At 40.1% G+C, this 20,412-nt stretch overlaps 1 protein-coding gene and 1 non-coding gene across 2 annotated transcripts in view; one reads left to right on the forward strand and one right to left on the reverse strand.

Moving 5' to 3' along the window:
- The window catches only part of GRM7 (glutamate metabotropic receptor 7), a 688,017-nt gene that overhangs the window by 290,821 nt on the left and 376,784 nt on the right, over positions 1 to 20,412 (reverse strand). The window contains exon 4 of the mRNA XM_023749437.1: positions 15,087 to 15,252. Coding sequence (XP_023605205.1) covers positions 15,087 to 15,252 — 166 coding nt within the window. The remainder of the gene's footprint in view (positions 1 to 15,086; positions 15,253 to 20,412) is intronic.
- Positions 7,565 to 7,671, forward strand: LOC111824943. The gene has a single exon (XR_002828027.1). It is a non-coding gene; the product is annotated as a U6 spliceosomal RNA (small nuclear RNA).

Genomic DNA, 20,412 nt, shown 5'->3' on the forward strand with positions numbered 1-20,412 from the left:
CAGCCTTTTTAAGATTGAAGGAGTATCCCAGAACAGAGCCAAACACAAAGATTGAGAGGTAGGTGTTGAAATGAGTCCCCATCAAAATTTATATGTTGAGGTACTAAAGCCCAGTACCTCAAATGTAACCTTATTTGGAAATAGAGCCATCCTATATAATAAAAGGCTAATATGGAAATTGTCCCCTGGACCGGGAGTTTGACCAGGAGTTTGACCAGGGGGCAGGGCCAGCCAACCAACAGCCCACAGCCCCTCGCCGTGGCCTGTCCCACCCCAGATTGGCCCCCCTCACCCTGATTGATCGGGACAGGGCCGGCTGGCCAACCTCCTGTGTCCCCTCCCCCCAGCCCAATTGGTCCTGATCAGGGCAGACTGGCCAGGCCCCACCCATGCACGAATTCATGCACCTGGCCTCTAGTTACAGATATAATTAGCCAAAGTGAGGTCTTTAGAATGGACCCTAATCTAATATGACTGGTGAATTGGGACAGAGAGACAGACAGGAAGAACACATAGGGAGAACATCATGAGATAATAAAGACAAGCCAAGGAATAGAAGGAATAGGAAAGATTTTCAGAAACTCATCAGAAGGTATACAAGAAGCATGGGACAGATTTTTTTCTCCTAACCCACAGAAGGAATAACCCTGGCAACACCTTGACCTTGGACACTAGTATCCAGAACTGTGAAACAATAAATTTCTATTGTTTAAGCCACCCAGTTTATGGCAGCACTAATAAACTAATTTATCATGATATATATATTTTATTAATTTTTTACAGAGAGGAAGGGAGAGGGATAGAGAGCTAGAAACATTGAAGAGAGAAAAACATAGATTTAGCTGCCTCCTGCACACTCCTCACTGGGGATGTGCCCGCAACCAAGGTACATGCCCTTGACCGGAATCGAACCTGGGACCCTTTAGTCTACAGGCCGATGCTCTATCCACTGAGCCAAACCAGTCAAGGCATGATAGATATTTTTTGTTTTAACTCCTGGTGTTCAAGGAAATCTCTATGAAACACTAGCTGAATACAAGTCAACAGAGCAGGCACTCCTGTGACTACACATAACAAGGAAGTTTTTTCAAGTTTGGAAAATTGAAAAAACAAACCAACAACCAGCCTTATAGTCTTCAATAATCAAGAACATCAAACTCTGGCAAGGGAGGAGAATCTATAATATGTAAATTTCCAATTTTTTAACAAAAAAATCACAAAGCATACAAAGAAATAAGAAATTATAACACATTAAAATGACAAGCCCATCACTTAGGAATCCCAGACATTGGACTTACTAGTAAAAGACTTTAAATCAACTGTCTTAAATATGTTCAAAGAGATAACAGAAACCATGGACAAAGAACTAAAGAAAATTGTAAAATAACAAATAAAAAATGAGAATATCAATGAAGAGATATAATTTATACCACTCACCATCTGCTAACATTCTTTATTAATTGCTTATTTATTGTGCTTATTGACTACTAGAAGCCCGTTGTACGAAGATTCACGCAACAGGCCTTCCTACCCCTGGCTGCTGGCACCGGTTTTCCTCCGGCACCCAGGACAAAGGTCTTTGGTCTGGCCGCAGCTGAGAAGCCAAGCCTCTTCAGTCTTCAGTCTTCAGTCTTCAGCCTTCAGTCTTCACTCCAGCTGGAGTGTTCAGTCTTCGCTCTGTGCCTGCGTATGCAAATTAACCGCCATCTTTGTTGGGTTAATTTGCATAGTCACTGATTGGCTGGTGGGCGTAGCAGAGTGACACCAATTTGCATGTTTCTCTTTTATTAGTGTAGATTATCTGTTTCCCTCTGCTTGAACATAATCTCCGGGAGGGCAAGGATATTTGTTTTTTAGTTATCAGCACGTAGTCAGTGCCTGACAGACAGTAGACTGTCATCATTGGTTAACTGAATGTGGCCTCTTCCACATTCAACAACCTATTACCTATAATTCTGTGATATAAAAAAAAAAACACATTAAAGATGATGTGACGATAATGAATACAATTCAGAGTGGGTAATAATGAACTGGAAGTTTCTGAATGTGATGACTCAAGGAGAAAAGTTGCTGGTGACATAGTTGGATGAACAGTCTGTTACTCTGAGCATATATTACACACCCAATCACTTCTCCCGTGGACAAAGAATACATAAATGTCATGATTTATATTAAGGAAGGAATCTATACAGTGTAGGATGTGCTAATTCAGTGGAATCCCCAAATGATATTAGGGGTGTCATATTTTCTAGGCCTGAAAAATGTTTTAAGACACTTTGGCATTCTGCTTTTTCAATCAAAATTTAAATTAAGTTATAAATATTTATAGATTTCAAATTTCAACATGACAGGGTATTTGTTTAAAATATTAAATCTCTCCCTCTCTTTTTCAATTTTTTTATCAATCAATGAACCACCAGCTGTACTGACTTTACAACTGCAAGAGCATTCCCTAGCTTCTATTTTTCCTTCAGAGACAATTTTTACTTAAATATTTTATATAATTTATAATTCCTATAAAAAAGGATTATGAAATGGCTTAACTTTTAGTAAAATTTTAACAAAATATTACCTGTGGTGATAAATACAGGCATATAGAGTAAAAGTAAACATCTTTCTTAAGGCTATCTGAATTTTCATTCTATGGAATCTGACTTACCCGATATTCTACATTTGTTTTTTAAAAAGCATATATTTACAACATTATACTTAAAGGTGAGAAACTCAAAGCTTTCCCTTAGGATGTTTCCTCTCACCACTCCTTTTCAGCATTAAAGTAACAGCATTAAAGTAAAAGTCCTTGCTAATGCAGTAAGGCCCAGAAAAAAAAAAAAAAAAGAAAAAAAGAAAAGAAAGAATATAGGTAGGGGAAAAAACAGAAAATGGTCCTGTCCTCAGATGGCATGATCATCTATGCAGAAAATCCAAAAACAAATCAACCAAAAATAAAAACAAAACAAAATGAAAAAATCCTGTAACTAATAAGCAATCATAACAAAGTTGTAGGATATAAAGTTAGTATCCAGAAGTCAATTGCTTTCCTATCTACACTAATAAAAGACAAAGATGCTAACTGACTGTACCTTTCACTACGCCCAAGCCACGCCCACCAGCCAATCAGAGCGACTATATGCAAATTAACCCAACCAAGATGGTGGCCAGCAGCCACGCAGCTGGAGCAAGCAGGAGGCTTGGTTGCCCCAGCGATGGAGGAAGCCAAGCTTCCCGCCTGCCCTGGCTGGCTGTGGCCTCCACAAAAGGCAACAAAGTTTCAATTATAGAAGCTAAATAAATCCCAGATACATGCTTCCAGCCAGCCTCCACTGGGAGCTTGGGTGGCTGGGGGCTGTGGCCAGCCTGCAAACAGCCATCAGCCCCTCACACAGGATGGCCACACCCTCATGGGATGAGGTTCCCTGCTGGAGGATTGGCCCCACCTGCAAACAGGCATCAGCCACTCACCCAGGCTGGCCAGGCACCCCAGCGGGGACCCCTACACTGAAGGGGCTGTGGCCAGCCTGCAAATAGCCATCAGCCCCTCACCCAGGCTGGCTAGGCACCCCAGTGGGGACCCCCAACCTGAAGGGGCTGTGGCCAACCTGCAAACAGCCATCAGCTCCTCACCTAGGATGGCCACACACTCATGGGATGAGGGTCCGCACTGGGGGCCTTGGCCAGCCTGCATACAGCCACAGCCCCTCACCCAGACTGGTCAGGCACCCCAGCAGGACCCCCCACCCTGAAGGGGGTGTGGCCAGCCTGAAAACAGCCCTCAGCCCCTCACCCAGGCTGGCCAGGCACCCCAGGGGGGACCCCCCCTCTGAAGGGGCTGTAGCCAGCCTGCAAGCAGCCATCAACCCCTCACCCAGGCTGGCCAGGCACCCCAGAGGGGACCCCCCTGAAGGGGCTGTATCCAGCCTGCAAACAGCCACCAGCCCCTCACCTAGGCTGGCCAGGCACCCCAGCAGGGACCCCCCACCCTGAAGGGGCTGTGGCCAGCCTGCAAACAGCCATAAGCCCCTCACCCAGGCTGTCCACACCCTCATGGGGTAAGGGTCCCCGCTGGGGGGCTTGGCCAGCCTGCAAACAGCCCTCAGCCCCTCACCCAGGCTGGCCAGGCACCCCAGCGGGACCCCCACCCTGATCCGGGACATCCTTCAGGGCAAACCAGCTGGCCCCCACCCATGCACTAGGCCTCGATCCTATATAATAAAAGGGCAATATGCGAATTGACCCTAACAGCAGAGCAACTGGGAATCACTGGTCACTATGACACACACTGACCACCAGGGGGCAGGTGCTCAATGCAGGAGCTGCCCCCTGGTGGTCAGTGTGCTCCCACAGGGGGAGCTCTGCTCAGCCACAAGCCAGGCTGACGGCTGCCAGTACAGCAGTGGTGGTAGGAGCCTCTCCTGCCTCCTCAGCAGCACTAAGGATGTCCGACTGCAGCTAGGCCTGCTCCCCGCTGGCAAGTGGACATCCCCCTGAGGGCTCCCGGGCTGTCAGAGGGATGTCTGACTGCCAGCTTAGGCCCAATCCCCCAGGGAGCGGGCCTAAGCCAGCAGGTGGTCATCCCCTGAGGGGTCCCAGACTGCGAGAGGGCACAGACCGGGCTTAGGGACCCCCCGAGTGCACAAATTCTTTTGCACCGGGCCTCTAGTATAACAATAATGAACAAGTGGAATTTGAAATTAAAAAACAATAACATGTATTAGCACCCCAAAAATGAAATACTTAGGTATGTATCTAACAAAATATGTACAAAGCTATTTAAAGAAAACTACAAAATGTTGATGAATGAAATCAAAGGAGAACTAAGTAAATGGAGAGGTAGCCAATATTCATGAATAGGAAGATTCAATATTGTCAAGATGTCTGTTTTCTCTAACTTGACCTAAAGATACAATGTAACCCCAAACAAAATTCCCACAAGTTATTTTATAGATATTAACAAACTTATTCTCAGGTTGATACAGAGTAGCAAAAAACTCAGAATAGCCAATACAATATCAAAGGAGAAATACAAGTTGGAGGACTGATGCTACCTAACTTTAAGAATTACTATAAAACTCCATACTGTTTTCTACAATAAAAATGGAACTGCTTTATGACCCAGCAATTCCACTTCTGGGAATTCATCAGAAGAAAGCTGAAACACTAATTTGAAGAAAGAATATTTGCACCCCTAATGTTCATTGCAGCATCATGTACAATAGTCAAGATTTAAAGCAGCCCAAGTGTCCATTAGTAGATGAATGCCTAAAAAAACCTGTGGTACATTTACTCAATGGCATACCACTTGGCCATAAAAGGAAGGAAATCTTACCCTTTGGGACAGCATGGATGGACCTAGAGAGCATAGTGAAGTAAGCCAGTCACAGAAAGACAAGCGCCATATGATTTTACTCATATGTGGAATCCAATGAACAAAATGAATTAACAAGCAAAACAGAGACAGACTCATAGAAGAGAACAGGATGACAGTTGTGGAAGGGAGTTTAGGGAGTTCCTGGGGGTATGTGGAGGGATTGAGCAAACATAAATAAATAATAAAACAGCTATGACCACACACACACAAAAAAAGAATTACTATAAAACTATAGTAATCAAGACAATGCAGTATCTGAGAAATAATAAATAAATCAATGGAACAGAATAGAAGGCTCAGAAACAGACCCCCATTAATATAGTCAACTGATCTTTGACAAAGAAGCAAAGGCAATACAAGAGAGCAAAGACGATCTCTTCAACAAATGATGCTGGAATAACTGGACATCCACATGCAAAAAAAAAAAATGAATCTAGACACAGACCTTACACCCTTCACAAAATGAACTCAAATAGACTATAAACCTAAATGTAAACACAATCTATAAAACTCCTAGAAGATAACCTAGGAGGAAATCCAGATGACATTGGTAAAATGATGCATTTTTCGATAGAACACCAAAGGTACAATCCATAAAATAAATATATGGTAAGCTTGAGTTCATTGAAATTAAATAGTTCTGATCTGTGAAAACACATATCAAGAGAATTAACAGATGAGACATAAACTATGAGAAAATATTTGCAAAAGACACATCTGATAAATGACTGTTACCCAAAATATACAAAGAAGTCTTAGAACAACAACAAAAAACAAACAACCTGATTCATAAAATGGGCCAAAGATCTTAACAGCCACTTCATCCAATAATATATACAAATAGTAAATAAGCACTTTTTAAAAAGTTTCACATCATATGTAAGTAGGGAAATTCAAATTAAAATGACAATGAGATACAACTATTAGAATGGCAAAAATCTAGAACAATGAGCACACCAAATTTTGGTGAGTGTGCACAGCAACCAGAAGTCTCATTCATTGCTGGAGGAAATAAAATGGTACAGCCACTTGGGGAGATAGTTTGGCAGTTTCTTACACAACTAAACTTAGTCTTATCACAAGATCCAATAATTGTATTTCATGGGATTTACCCAAAGAAATGGAAACCCATGTCCATACAAAACCCTGCACACTCGTGTTTATAGCTGCTTTATTAGTAATTGTCAAAACTTGCAAGCAACCAAGATGTTCTTCAGTAGTGAATGAATCAGTAAACTGCGATAAACCTGGCATGGAGGAAACTGAAATGCATATTAATAAGTGAAAGAAGCCAATCTGACAGGGCTACAAACTGCATGATTCCAATGATATAACATTCTGGAAAAAGCAAAACTATGGGAACTATAAAAAGTTCTTCGGTTGCTGGGCTGGGGGCAGTTGTGGCAGGAGGGCAGTGGTGGAGAAGAACATAGGCAGAACAGAGAGGACTTTTAGGGCAGTGAAAATACTCTTAGGATCTTTTTAATGATGAATATGTACATTTGTCCAAACACAAAGCATGAGTACTGAGAGTGAGCCCTAAGGTAAACTATGAACTTTGGGTGCTTAATATGTGTCAATGTAGGATTGTGAATACACACACACACACACACACACACATGCGCACACATGAATGATGCTGATAATAGGAGACACTATGCATGTGCATGTGTATGTGGGAACAGGGAGCATCAGAGAGGACTTTTAGGGCAGTGAAAATACTCTTAGGATCTTTTTAATGATGAATATGTACATTTGTCCAAACACAAAGCATGAGTACTGAGAGTGAGCCCTAAGGTAAACTATGAACTTTGGGTGCTTAATATGTGTCAATGTAGGATTGTGAATACACACACACACACACACACACACATGCGCACACATGAATGATGCTGATAATAGGAGACACTATGCATGTGCATGTGTATGTGGGAACAGGGAGCATGTGGGGAATCTCTGTATCCCCTCAATTTTATTGTAAACCTAAAGCTGCTCTAAAAAATAAAGTCTTAAAAAAAGAGCACTATTTTGTTAAATCCATTTATTCAACAAATATTTTTTGAGACTCTATTATTTTACAGACATTATTCAAGTGCTGGAGACACAGAAGTGGCCAAGGCAGATGTGCCAGTCAGGACATCTTAGGGGGCGTCTCACAAAATATCCAACTGAAAAGTGGCTTAAAGATAAAGAGCAGTGCTCACTTCGGCAGCACATACACTAACACTGGAACAATACAGAGAAGATTAGCATGGTCCCTGCGCAAGGATGACACGCAAATTCATGAAGCGTTCCATATTTAAAAAAAAGAAAGAAAGAAAAAAGATAAAGAGCAATTTTTCTCACATAAGAAGAAATCCTGAGGTAGATGATTCAAGGATCCATTCAACAATGTAAGCCAATCATTCTGGGCCCTGGCTCCCTCCATCTTTCTTCTCTGCTCTCCGCTGCTGTTGGCATCCCCTCCCTCATCATTAAGAAGACTGCACCAGCTCTGAGAGTTCTGTCCTCCTGAGAAAATGTGACAAAAATACGAAAGGAAGACGGGTTTTCCTCCTGGTGGCAAGGGTGACCACATGCCCTGGTTTGCCTGGGACAACCACAATTCACGCCCTATTTTATTTCTAAAAGGTCCTGGATTCGGCAAAAGGTTATTTCATTGCTCCAGTAATATTCTTTTGTTTTTTTTAAGCAAGAAAAATACTTCCAAGAAACTCCTTCAGAAACTGTCCTGAAGGGTCCTAGTGGACCGGACGAAGTTGGGGAAGTTGGGCTATTGGCATTTTAAGCCTTCACAGGTGGTGGCTTCTGCTGGCCAAGAAGGGGAAGAGAACGGCTGCTTTGGTGACCAATCAGGAGTGTCGGTCACAAGTGACCAGTCTGCATTTTCATCGGAGGAGCTGGGATGTCTCCTAGCTTCTCAGCCTGCAGGAATAAAGATGTCTCGCCAAGCCCCACAGACACTTTCCATGTGGCTCATGTGAATGTCTCCTTCAGGGTGTCACACGTGTTCTCAGGAGGAGGCCTACTGCATTGCTTCCTGCTTTCTAGGTATTGCTATACTCCTCTGGGCATTTTCCGGGCACAGTGTCACGGCCAGGGCTCTGCCAAGCACCATGTTTTCTTCTGAAACTGGACCCGCCTGCTCTGCATTGCTGCCTAGGCTCTGCTCATGGTTTCAAAGCTGTCTAGGGGTCTGGGGCAAAGGAGGGGAGGATGCCACTCTCTTTATATGTTGAGCTGCCAGCAAGTTCCAAAGCATATTGTTAGTGTCCTAAGAGCTGACCAAGTGTTTATTCAACTGGAGCTTGAGGTGGACTAAATTGGGTTCAGCAGTATTCAACTCTCCTTCATTTCCAGGCACAAGTGCCCGACAGAGAAATCTTGCTTTGATTAGTTTATAAAGAAGAGAAGTCCAAATCCAGCCTTAGGGTTCAGGGGCCTCAGTGATGCCTTTGGATTTGGTGCCTTTCTCTCCAGCATTCAGGTCTTTGATGGTTTCATGCAGGCTCTCTCTTTGTAGGTGGGCTCAAGCTTGGAGTTAATACCATTGCAACATAGTAACAGAGAGGAGAGAGAGAGAAGAGAAGAGAAGAGAAGAGAAGAGAAGAGAAGAGAAGAGAAGAGAAGAGAAGAGAAGAGAAGAGAAGAGAAGAGAGAAGAGAGAAGAGAGATCACAGCTCTTTCTCAAAAGTTTTAGTAAAACTTAACCATAGTCTGCCATGGGTCACAGGCTTGCTCCAAAACAATCTTTATGGTGGCCAGGGGTGTAATACAAGAGGAGCTCTGTGCCTGCTCCCAGAGCCACAGATTTGAATGAGTCCCATCTGAACCACATGGGCTGACAGTAGAGTGTGGAGATCCCAAGGTGAAGATGTGAGGCTATAACAAGAAGACGGAATGGGTGCTGGGTAGGCAGAAATGATAATCAGCCTGAGAATGGTCCTCCTAGGAGGGACCTTAGGGGTAATCTAGTTGAAATCTTTCATTACAGATAAGAAAACTAAGTCCTAGAAAGGAAAGCTCACATGAAAATACATTGGAAACCTTATAATTAAAAAATTATCAGTTAATAAAAAATGTCTATCTTAGCAATGAATCATTAAAAATACATAACTTCATTAAATGTTTTAATTTGAAATACAAACATACATTCAATTACTCGTCAATCTTCTGCTGCGGGATCAAGGTATTTCTCATGATTAATGCATCACCTGATTGGCCACCCTGTCATGATTTTGAAAAAAAATCAACTATAATAAAATTCACTCTTGTGGTATGTAAAGTGAAATGAAAACTTGAGGTGGTTGCACAGTAATCTAAGTGTAGTATTTTCATAGTATTTATTATTTCCCCCAAAATTTGCTGTTGTCTTGCCCACAACTAATAGTGACTAACTTTTACTAGGTATTGTTGAAATATTCAAATTAATTTTCTTTGGAATAGCATCTCTCTCTCTTTCTCTTTCCACTTGTTTCATTGGCTTATATAAATTTTAATTACATAAATAATTACGGGTATATGTACATACCACTAGAATAAATAAATTATTATTAAAAATAGCCAATTCTTGGTAGCCAAAAATTCAAGTAGGTGGGACGTTCTAGAGATCATGCTATTACCTGTGAGTGTTCAGTGTACTGGAGAATCACACAGTATATCTTGCAAACAGAACAGATATTTTCTTGTTGGTTTATATATTTCCTGGTTAGAAAAAGATTGGTGGCCAGTTAAGCGAAATCATAGCATCTATCCTATAAGAGACCACGTGGCTCAAAATCAGTGACTGTATACATAGAAAGCAACTCCAACGTAATTGTTCTCAGATCTCCTTAGATATCTAGCTTGTAGATTTTGCTTTATACTTCTTACCACTTTATTGCTCAAGGCCCATAATCGCAAGTTTAAATATCACAAGATTAAAGATAAGATGCTATAATTCTTCACACAGATATTCTCATGCCTCTGATCTGCCCACCCTCCCTTCTTCAGTCCATTCTATTCATAGACACAGTACAGTGACATGCCTAAGACAAACAGAGGCAGCCTTAGCCACACTTTCTGCTTTGTATGTTTGTAACATTTCAGCAAGTCACCTAACTGAGCCATTGTGCCAGGCCTTTCTAGGAAGTCCCTCGAAAATTGCAAAGAAAGTCAGGAGCAGAAGAAAAAGTGTCCAAACCCACATCTAAAATTTCAGGAGAGATCCTGAATTGGAGGGTCAAGTGCAGCTTCCTACTAAATGTCTTAGAACAAAACGCCAAAGAGACAAACCATTTTGGATAATTATTTCCTCATCCTGAGAAAACTTCAAGTTCACACAAGCATGCAGTCCGTTCCCTATTCAGGTATTATAATACATTCAGATATAATAGACAGAAAAGATCAATGTCTCTTTTCAAAATCTTACTCCGTGCTAGATCCTCCAGTGAATGCCAAGGCTGTGCAAACAAAGATGGAAAGTCAGAGGGAAGCAACAGGCTGCAGGCACTGCCCTCAAGGTTCGGAATCCAGATGTGAGTGCCACGTGCGCAGGTGAGTATGATCAGCGTTTGCTGTAAATGGGGCACGTAGCACATTGTGGACTAAGGGAGCCATGAGACTGGTTCAGCAGAGTAAACTAACTCGGGAGAGGCGGAAAGTCTTTGGAAAAGATTAACCATTTGATATATCTTGAAGGAAATTGTTATTTTCCAGATCAATAAGAAAAAGGAAAATGGGAAACCCTGGTAGACTCAGGTAGCGAAGGATCTGGTAGGAGTATGTGCCGGGAACCCAGAACCGGCAGCAGAGGCTGAGCTAGTGGCCTGCATCCCACCCTCCCAGTCTTCCCTGGACCCACATTGCATCCTGGCTGCCTGGCCCCCTTCCTCTTCCTGTGCATCTCCATAACTTATAAGCTGCTCTTTAAGGGAATGTACCTCAGAGTAATTATCTTATTCATATTCTTTTTTTAATCACCTGCCACTTCCACAGGAAGACAGCAACTTCATGAAAGCAGGAAGTGGGTCTAGATTGCCACCTGCTACATCTCAGTGTTTTAATCCATGCCCAATACCCAGATAGAGCTTATAAGCATTTATGAAAGACCCAATAACTGAAACTGTCATGACAGTGAATAGGCAATCTTCTAATAGCTCTCTCATTAAACAAGGCGGCAGGACTAAAAGGCATATGCATTGCTTAGCAATAGTATTATGGTTCAAGGCAATCTTTCATTTCTTGGAGTTTTCCTCCCATTCATCTAACAAAACCTTACGACATGTGAGGAACATCCCAGGTCAACACAGAAGGCTGAAGTAGGACATATCCAAACTGCAGCCAGAAATGTTTCGGCTCAGTTCTTCATAGCTTTGCCCTTGCTGGTTTTAGGAAAAAATAAAGAAAGCATTCATGTCAATCTGGTGTAAAAGCATGAACTATCCAGTCTTTTATGCCAGGTCCAGAGCATTTTTTGTCTTTTCCCACATATACACTGAGTGGCCAGATTATTATGACCACCCCATCAGTACTTCATTGACACTTCCAAAAATACTGAATATTGAAAACTTCCTAAGCAAATCCTCTCAAGGTTTTATTATTATTATTATTTGCATAACTAATTCACTTCATTGTACTGATGAGGTGGTCATAATAATCTGGCCACTCAGTGTATATCCCAGACTTAGTTCAGGAACTAAGCTGTTCCATGGATCCATTTAAAAATCATCACCAATCGACAGAGCCATCATAGTCAGCTTTGAAAACTTGCCCTTCATGATCCTAACTCCCTAATGTTAGTGATTACGGCGCGGATGAAAAGATGCTGGCCCCGTGATCCTCTCTGGCTGTAATTAGAAGATGCCTAAGACAGGACTCTCAGAGAAGCTGAGTGCTTTGGAGGACAAAGAGTTAATGGCGACTTGGACATGTTTTGCTCTGTGGACTTGCTGGGGGCTGGAGAGGATAACGGAGAGTCTTAGTTAATGGGTGACAGAAGAGAGGAATATGCCAGTGATCTCTTGGCTCATCAGACAATGCAGAGACACTAAAAATGACAGAACTGTTTTGGCTTAGGAGCTGGAGGAGAGCTGCCCAGTTCTGGAGACATTCTGAGATCCGTGAGCGCCGGGCAGCCAGCAGAGCCATGGCTGACCTTTCTGGGCACAGTTCCTATCCTCATTAAATTGAAAGGGGAATAAACGACACCCTTGGCTAGCAAACACGAAGGCCCCTTTTTCCTATAAATGAAGAACAAAAACAGAAAGGAGATAAAAGAAGATGAACACCACTCTCACAAAGGCAATATAGTTGCTAGCACTTTGGCCTAAGGCAATTTATCGTTAATTATTCATGCAGATACAGAAAAGGCCAGTCAAAAAAATCAGATGTTTGCAGAATATGTTCAAAATATGGATTTAAAGAGAGCAAATGTGGATTATCAATTGGCGTTTTTTCAATTCACATTTGAAGATCCAGCATTATATAAAGGGATATAGCAATATTATGAGCATTTGGGTGATGTTCCACCCCATTAGAATTCAATATGAAACATCCACAAAAAAAGGAAACAAATAAAGAAAAAATAGACAAGAGGGAAATGCTTACTTGCCCATATACAGTGTGCTCCACTCACAGTTTTGTTTGATATATTCCATAGCTTTGTTCAGAAATCTTTGTGTAATTGAGTGCATTTTTTTTTCACTTCCTTGGGAGTGTGACACTGTGAATGCATAGCCACCATTTAAATAGTCCATCTTCTGTGTCAGTGAACAAATCTTTGTAGCAATACGGAAGAAAATATGGGTAGGTAGAAGTCATGGCACTTATAAACAGCCAAGTGAAAATCATCATTATTTTGTCTGGGTAGGTGTGGAAAGTTTTGCATGAAGATTTGCTGCTTCAGTACATTCCAATATTTTTATTAATAACAATATTTCTCTCCCATATCAATGTTTGGGACCACATTTTTTTGGGGGGGGGCAGATTCATGATGTAGTTTTGTATCTGACTGAATAACTTTGTGCATCCCTAAGTATACATGGAAAATGTATTTTGTTTCAAAAATGTATAGAACTTGAAATACGAATTTCCTAAGATATTTGAAGCTGGGGCCAGTAATCATGGAGTGTGGGCATTCATGTCTGTGTGGTGTCTATAGCTCAGGAAGAGAGGACCTCAGTAGAGGCACTTTAATCTGTTGCTTTGCTTAGATTCTCACCCAACTCTGACATGTCATTCCTCCACAGAGTCACCCGAGTGAGCCTTGTAACACCCTCTGATCACATCCTACTTATATCCACAGATGCTGTTCAGACTTTCAGAAAAAAAAGTACAAATTTCACAATGTAGTCTCCAAGACCATTCACAATCCAACTCTGGCCCACTCTTCAGCCATGTTTGTGCGGGTTTCTCAGGTGGTCTGTGATTCCTCCATCTTCCCCAGGCACACAAACAATTAAAAAGCTGTTTGAGCACCTGCCGTATCCAGTCCAAGATCTAGAGGCTGAGGGTACCATGGTGCATAACAGACACATTTCCACATAGAGACAAGTATAGAGGCTCTACAATGGTGGGGAATAAGTAGGATGCTGTGGAAGCAATAGACTTGGCTGCGTGGAATGGTCACAGCTCGCTTGCATGGAAAATTAATGTCTGAGCTGACACCCAAAGGATAGAAAGGAGTCAGTTAGCCAAACAGTGTATTACCCGGTACTCTAGAAGAGGGAAGCATTTTCCCAATGCCCTGTAAAGGGGACATTTTTAAAGAGTTGGGAGAATTTGAGGACTACGCTGCAGAGTGAAGTATTTGCAATTACCGCAGTGCGCCCTGCTTCTTCACTCCTCTGCTCCTATCTCCTGGGTGGGAAGCTTCTCCCGGGGCTTCTCATTTTCTGCCCGATGAGTTCTAAGTCCCCTTACGTTTCCCCTCTTCTCGGGAGTCTTCCCCAACCACAGCATCACCGCCCTGGAGAAACTTCCACAGTGCCTCCTTTGTGTCCTGGGGCCTCTAGTTTGTATTGTGTTAGGATGTTTCACATGTTACACAGTCAATGGCTATTTTCGGATACCTTTGTTCAGGTCTGTAAGCTTTGAGGGCAAGGGTTTTGTTTGTCCTCATCTTATTTTCCCAGGTCAGCACAGAACAAGGCACACAGCTGATACTCAAGTTTTTGGAGTGAAAGGGAGTGGAGATAGTTTAAAATGTCTGACATTCTTGTGCCCATCTGCAAATGTTGGTCTGGGGTGTAAGACAGGCAATCTTCTCCAGACATGTATGGGGAGATGAAATTAGTTCAGAGCTTCCCAGTGCACACGTGGGATCTTTATCTCCCCAGATAACACAGAAGGCCAGAGTGACAGAACCACAACCCAGCCTGTTTTTAAAAGGCCTACCCAGACCATGCAGTCTTCTGGGGAGAATAATTAATTAGATTGGAATGGAGACAAAGTAGACAGAAATGCAAATACTTGATCTCTTTTTGAGTGAGAAGATAGAGTTCTTTTTAAAGTGCAGAGCATGTTTTAGGGAATCTTTGGAGACCTGGCCCATCAGAAAAGAAACACAGGCAGGATACCAGAGGAGGAGTTCCTTTTCTTAATATCTTCTTTGAGAAATAATTTTTCTTTTCAAATGAAAGGAGAACATAGATTGTAGAAATGCCAAATGCTCAAAGAGACACACGCTTTAAACACCCTACATGGCACCAACCACTTTCTGAGCATTTCATAAACGGACATAACCCCTACCTTCCACGGTTGCTCTCTTGGGCTGAATGGTGATGGCTCCTTCTGCGATGTCTTCGTGCTGGTACAGTGGGTTTATTTTGGACCCCCAGCTGTCTGAGCCCACCCAAAGGAAATGGCCCACTTGGTCAGCTCTTTTGGCTGCTGCAAGGATCTGCCTGCAGAAAGGAACGAGAAAAAGTACATTAGGATAAAGAACAGCTATTGAACATATGCAAATTAGGGACCAAGCAGAAGGAAAGCAAGCTACCATTTCTCAAAGAGTAAATAACTGGTGCCCCAAAGTTACAGCTTTAATATAAAAAGAGACTTTCTAAAGGAAAACCATCAAAGTGGCTTGAGGAAAATAGACAAAGAGTATTAAAAGTCGACAGATAAGAAGGAGAACTATAAATGACCAATAAACTGGTCGTTCACATACATTAGAAAGGAGGAACAAGTGGAATAGAATAAGATATCAAATTCACTTCTTGGATTGGCCAAATGTTTGTTTATTTTGTGTTGTGAGTTTGGCATGGGCTGGAGAAATGAGCACACTCGTTCTCTGCTGGTGGTAATGTCATTTCTGAAAGCAACGTGTTTCTTAATGAAAGGTCTTAAATTATTGATTAAAACTATAACTTAAGCTCGAACAATGTACAACCAATATTCATAAGTAAAAATTGTATATATATATATATATATATATATATATGTAACAATTGCAACAAGAATTGCAACAAGATGCTTGGATACTAATCATAATTTATATCATTTACCTGTATACTTTAACTTCCTTTGTCACTGTTAAAAGAGCCAGTTTAATTAAAAATAAAATAAATTACCAAAAGGGAAGCTTAGTTATTCATGGAAAAGTTATTACAATAATATTTTTGGAAGAACAGAGAATGGATAAGAGATAACTACATTAGTAGAACAGAGAAAGCTACAACTAAAATGGTATTGGTAGGTAATATCACAGGAGAAATTGTTTATTTACCTCTCAGGACTTGGAGGTACCAAGTGTCACAGAGATGCATGGCCAAATTCAGTTGTCTTAGTTGAAAGATTGTGCATAGAATGGCAAAAGACAGCACCCAGATTTGCCTCTCCTTCTCCCATGCAGGATATGGGAAACTGTGAACAGCCAAACAACAGAAGGTGGTGGGCGAGCGATGATGAGTTAAGCATGAGGGTGAGGGTGGTGAAATTGGGAGAAAGAAGTTAAGGGTACCATTAAGTATTGAAATGGTAAGGCCCTCTACTAATTTACATAATTCTGAAAGCCAACCATGTGTGTTATTCCAGGAAGAAATTGCTTTTCTGAGAAAATCTGAACCCCCAGGAAAAAAAAATTAGATATTGACATAGAGATCTTTGATGGAGTTGACCAGGTCCACTGAGAGCCCTATCAAGCGCACAGAATTTTTTAGTCTCTAACTCAGCTGGGAACGGCTACAAATCACTCATAATTGTGGAGAATCTTCCATTTAAAATAGAAAACAACAACAAAAAAAGTAACAAGGGAAAAATAAACAGCAGTGTGGGATAGGGCAGAGAAAATATATGAAAAAGAACAAAAAAAACCACAAAACCCCAAATACATTTAAATGAGAATTATCATATCTGTAATCAAGAGCAAGATAGAAACCAACAAAAAATAGGTTAATTATTAAAATATAAAATTAAAGTTACGTTAGAAGATAAAAAGAAGAAATTTCTAAAGAAAATTCTCCAGGAAGCACAACCATAACAAAAGGGTAGAACATACACAGAAAAAAGATAAGTGTTTCAAATAACGAATCCAAGAACACATACATCCAACTAATGCCATTTCCAGAACAATGTGCAGAGAAAATAAAGTGAAATGTTTTTAATAATATTTTAATGAAGAAAAATCCAAGAAATTGAAAGTACAAGTTCCCATATTAAAAAGGCTCACCCAGCATAATATTAAGGAAAAATCAAACATGTCACAAAATTTAAGATTCCTGAATATGAGAACATCCTAAATGCTTCTATGAGAAAAATCAGGACACATGCAGGGAAATAAGCAGCAGAGAGAAAAAAATGATGAGTGATGGAGCAATGTCTCCCACATTCTTAGGAAAATTATTTTATAATCTAAAATTCCAATAGAAATAGAATTAGCATAATCCATGGCTATTACAGATTTTTCCATCCCAAGTTAGAACCTCAAGCTCCCTGCAAGATACTAGCCTGTAACTCATTAGTTACCATAGATATTTGCTGTAATCATTCTGTGCCAGGTATGATGCAATTAAAAATAAATATGAGTGACCTTACATTCCCAACTACAAAGTAAGTGTGGAGGCAAAATAAGAACATTTTTAGGCATAAAAGGCAAAAATCTTTTTCTTTAATTTTCCTTTTATTAGAAAGTTATTGGAGGATAGTTCCAGCAAAATGAGGAAATAAACTATGAGTAAACATTAAAAAAAAGAAAGAAAAATTAAAAAAGAATAGAGATTTCAGGAGGGAAGTGCCCAAGACAATAATACAGGTCACCTTATTATATGGATAATAATGTAAACACTGATTTATATTGAATGGATATCTGATAGAATGATGTTGGGAAGATAATGAAGAACTAATTAGCCAAATTAATAATTCAAAAATTACAGTACAGGCACATTATGCAGATAAGGCCTAAAGAAATAGCTTAAAGAATTAAAATTGTTGCTCAAAGAGAATAGAACCAAAGAGTTTAGAGGAATGAGACAGGAGACCAATGCTTTGCACCAAAATTATTTTAGTCATATTTTAAAAATACATTCATTTATTATTTTCATTAAAAAATGACACACAATCAATTGTTTATACTTGATCTAGAGGTACCACTTCTACTGCTCTGCCCAAAGGAAATAACCAAGTATACTGTCAAAATCAAATGTTCATTAAAGAGACACCCAGAATGCAGAGCAACAGGGAACTGGTTACATAAATAGAGTCCATCCAAAGGATGGATGGAGAGCAATTAAAAATATACTCAGTGTAATTTCCACAAGGCATTGTTAAAGAAGGAAAGTCAAATAAGCAGCTGCAAAAGACTGCTCAATTCTTATATAAGGAAAGCTGGCCAAAATTTGCCTGTATTTCTGTATATACGCAGTTAAAGCTATAGGGTTATGTAAGAGCACAGAAAAATATGGATGCCAAAGGCAGGGGATATAAGGTGGAAGAAATGGTAAATACTATTTTAGCTTAAGTAAACTGAAATATATATGAAAAATATGGATAATATACAATCTGTGGTTAACAACAATCATTCACCGAGGAGCTGCTGGTAATTCTGAAGAGAATGAAAGGGTGGGGAGAAACCAAGCGAAGCAAGGAATAAAGATGAAACTGACATAAATACAAAAAGTAGACATCCACCTTAACATATTTATGGAAGAGTGTGGGGTTATTTGTTAAGACAAGTAAGATTATGGTTCAAAAAGTGAAACGTGAATTACAAAAAGTAAAATATAAAATTCAATGTGATCGTGATTCTGTTGGGGACAACTTATGCATGTTTAGAAAAAAAATTATTACAAACCTCAATCCAGAATTTTTAGTGATTATCTCTGAGTGTTGGGATTTCAAGTTTTGTAGGGATTGCATAAAATCATAGTTTGTGATTATTCTCTCTCACCTTTGATTTTTCTAGATTAGCAGGAGGCAAAGTAAACTTGAGAGTGAAATAAGTCAGTCAGTGAAAGAAAAATACCACATGATCTCACTCATTAATGGATAATAAAGAACACTATAAACTGATGAACAAAAATAGATATTGAGCCAGATAAGCATCGAAGGGACTGTCAAACTTCAGCGGGAAGGCAGGGGAGGGTTTCGGGGGGAGGGGGTGGTAGTAAGAGATCAACTGAAAGGACTTGTATGCATGCATATAAGCATAACCAATGGACACAAGACACTGGGGGGAGGGGGGAGAGGGCATGTGCCGGAAGGTAGGGGAGGCCAGGGGAAGGTCCATGGGGAAAAAAAATGAGACATATGTACTACTATTTGTAATACTCTAAACAATAAAATAAAATTTTTAAAAAAGAGTTCCTTTTACTAAACAGCAACAGCAAAAACTTCTCCACATTTTTCAATGGACTTAAAATAGCCATGTATTGCTTTATGATCAGAATAAAGTGTTCCAGAAAAGAATCTATTCTTGTCTAAAATCCAAATTATTAGTATGCATGACTGATTCAGCACTTATCTCAGTTTCAAATTCTAGATGTTAATATCTTCTCACTGCTATTCTCCAACAAGGTATTTCAAGTTAATGTTCTAAGAAATCTCAAAATTTCCAATCTACAGTGTAAATTTCCTGAAAACAGAAATAACATAACATTGTAGGTCATTACTACTCTTCAGACATCAGTGTGTTTCAGATCATGTTCTGGAAGACACTTATATATGCACTGAATTCTATTACTGTGCTCAAGAGCCATTACTGCTATCATTACTATAAATCACAGTATAAAATAATAAACACACAAACAAGCCTCAACACACAAAAATAGCACAGTTATTAAGAGGATTATATATATTTTTATATCCCAAATTAAAACCTTACACTACCTGAAAATCAAGAGTATTAAAACTAATATATCACCATTGCCATTTGCAGTAAAACTTTTATGTGCTGTGTATGATGAATTTAAAAATACAGCTTTCTCTCTCTATCTCTCTTTTTCTTTCTCTCTCTCTCTCCCTCTCACTTCTAAAATCAATAAAAAAGATATCCTTCGGTGAGAATTAAAATAAAATTAAAAATAAACACAAAGCTACACCTTATCAATGTATTACATATTTTTAAATGTATAAAATATGTATGAAAAAGATATATGAGATGATTAAGAAAGGTATCAATAGAGTTGACAAAACCTGGAGCAAAAAGACAGGGTAATATTATGAAATAAAAATTCTCTGAAATAACTAAATCACAAAGTATGAAAGAAAATGCCCTAAGAGCAAAATAGTCAGCATTTTATAAGGAGAGAAATAAGGGGTGATCAGAAACAGTGCCCATAGAGAAGAGGCTGTTTGAAGTAAACCTTGAAGAACAGACATACTTGCAACAGGTAGAGAAAGAGAGAAGAAACACCACAAACAAAAGCCATGATGGAGGAGGGACCAGGAGGTGTTGGAGGACCGGAATAATGCCTTTTGGGAGGAGAACTGGGAGTAGAGAGGAGTTATAGCTGTTAAAATAGAACCACTTGTGAAGACATCATGAAGGTCAGCAAGGCAAGCCTGTATTTATATTATTAAATAGTGGGTACTTGACTAGGCATTTTATTCACCCATTGAATGCCATTTAT

The sequence above is a fragment of the Myotis lucifugus genome, unplaced genomic scaffold (assembly GCF_000147115.1).
Source record: "Myotis lucifugus unplaced genomic scaffold, Myoluc2.0 scaffold_8, whole genome shotgun sequence".
Taxonomy (NCBI): Eukaryota; Metazoa; Chordata; class Mammalia; order Chiroptera; family Vespertilionidae; genus Myotis; species Myotis lucifugus.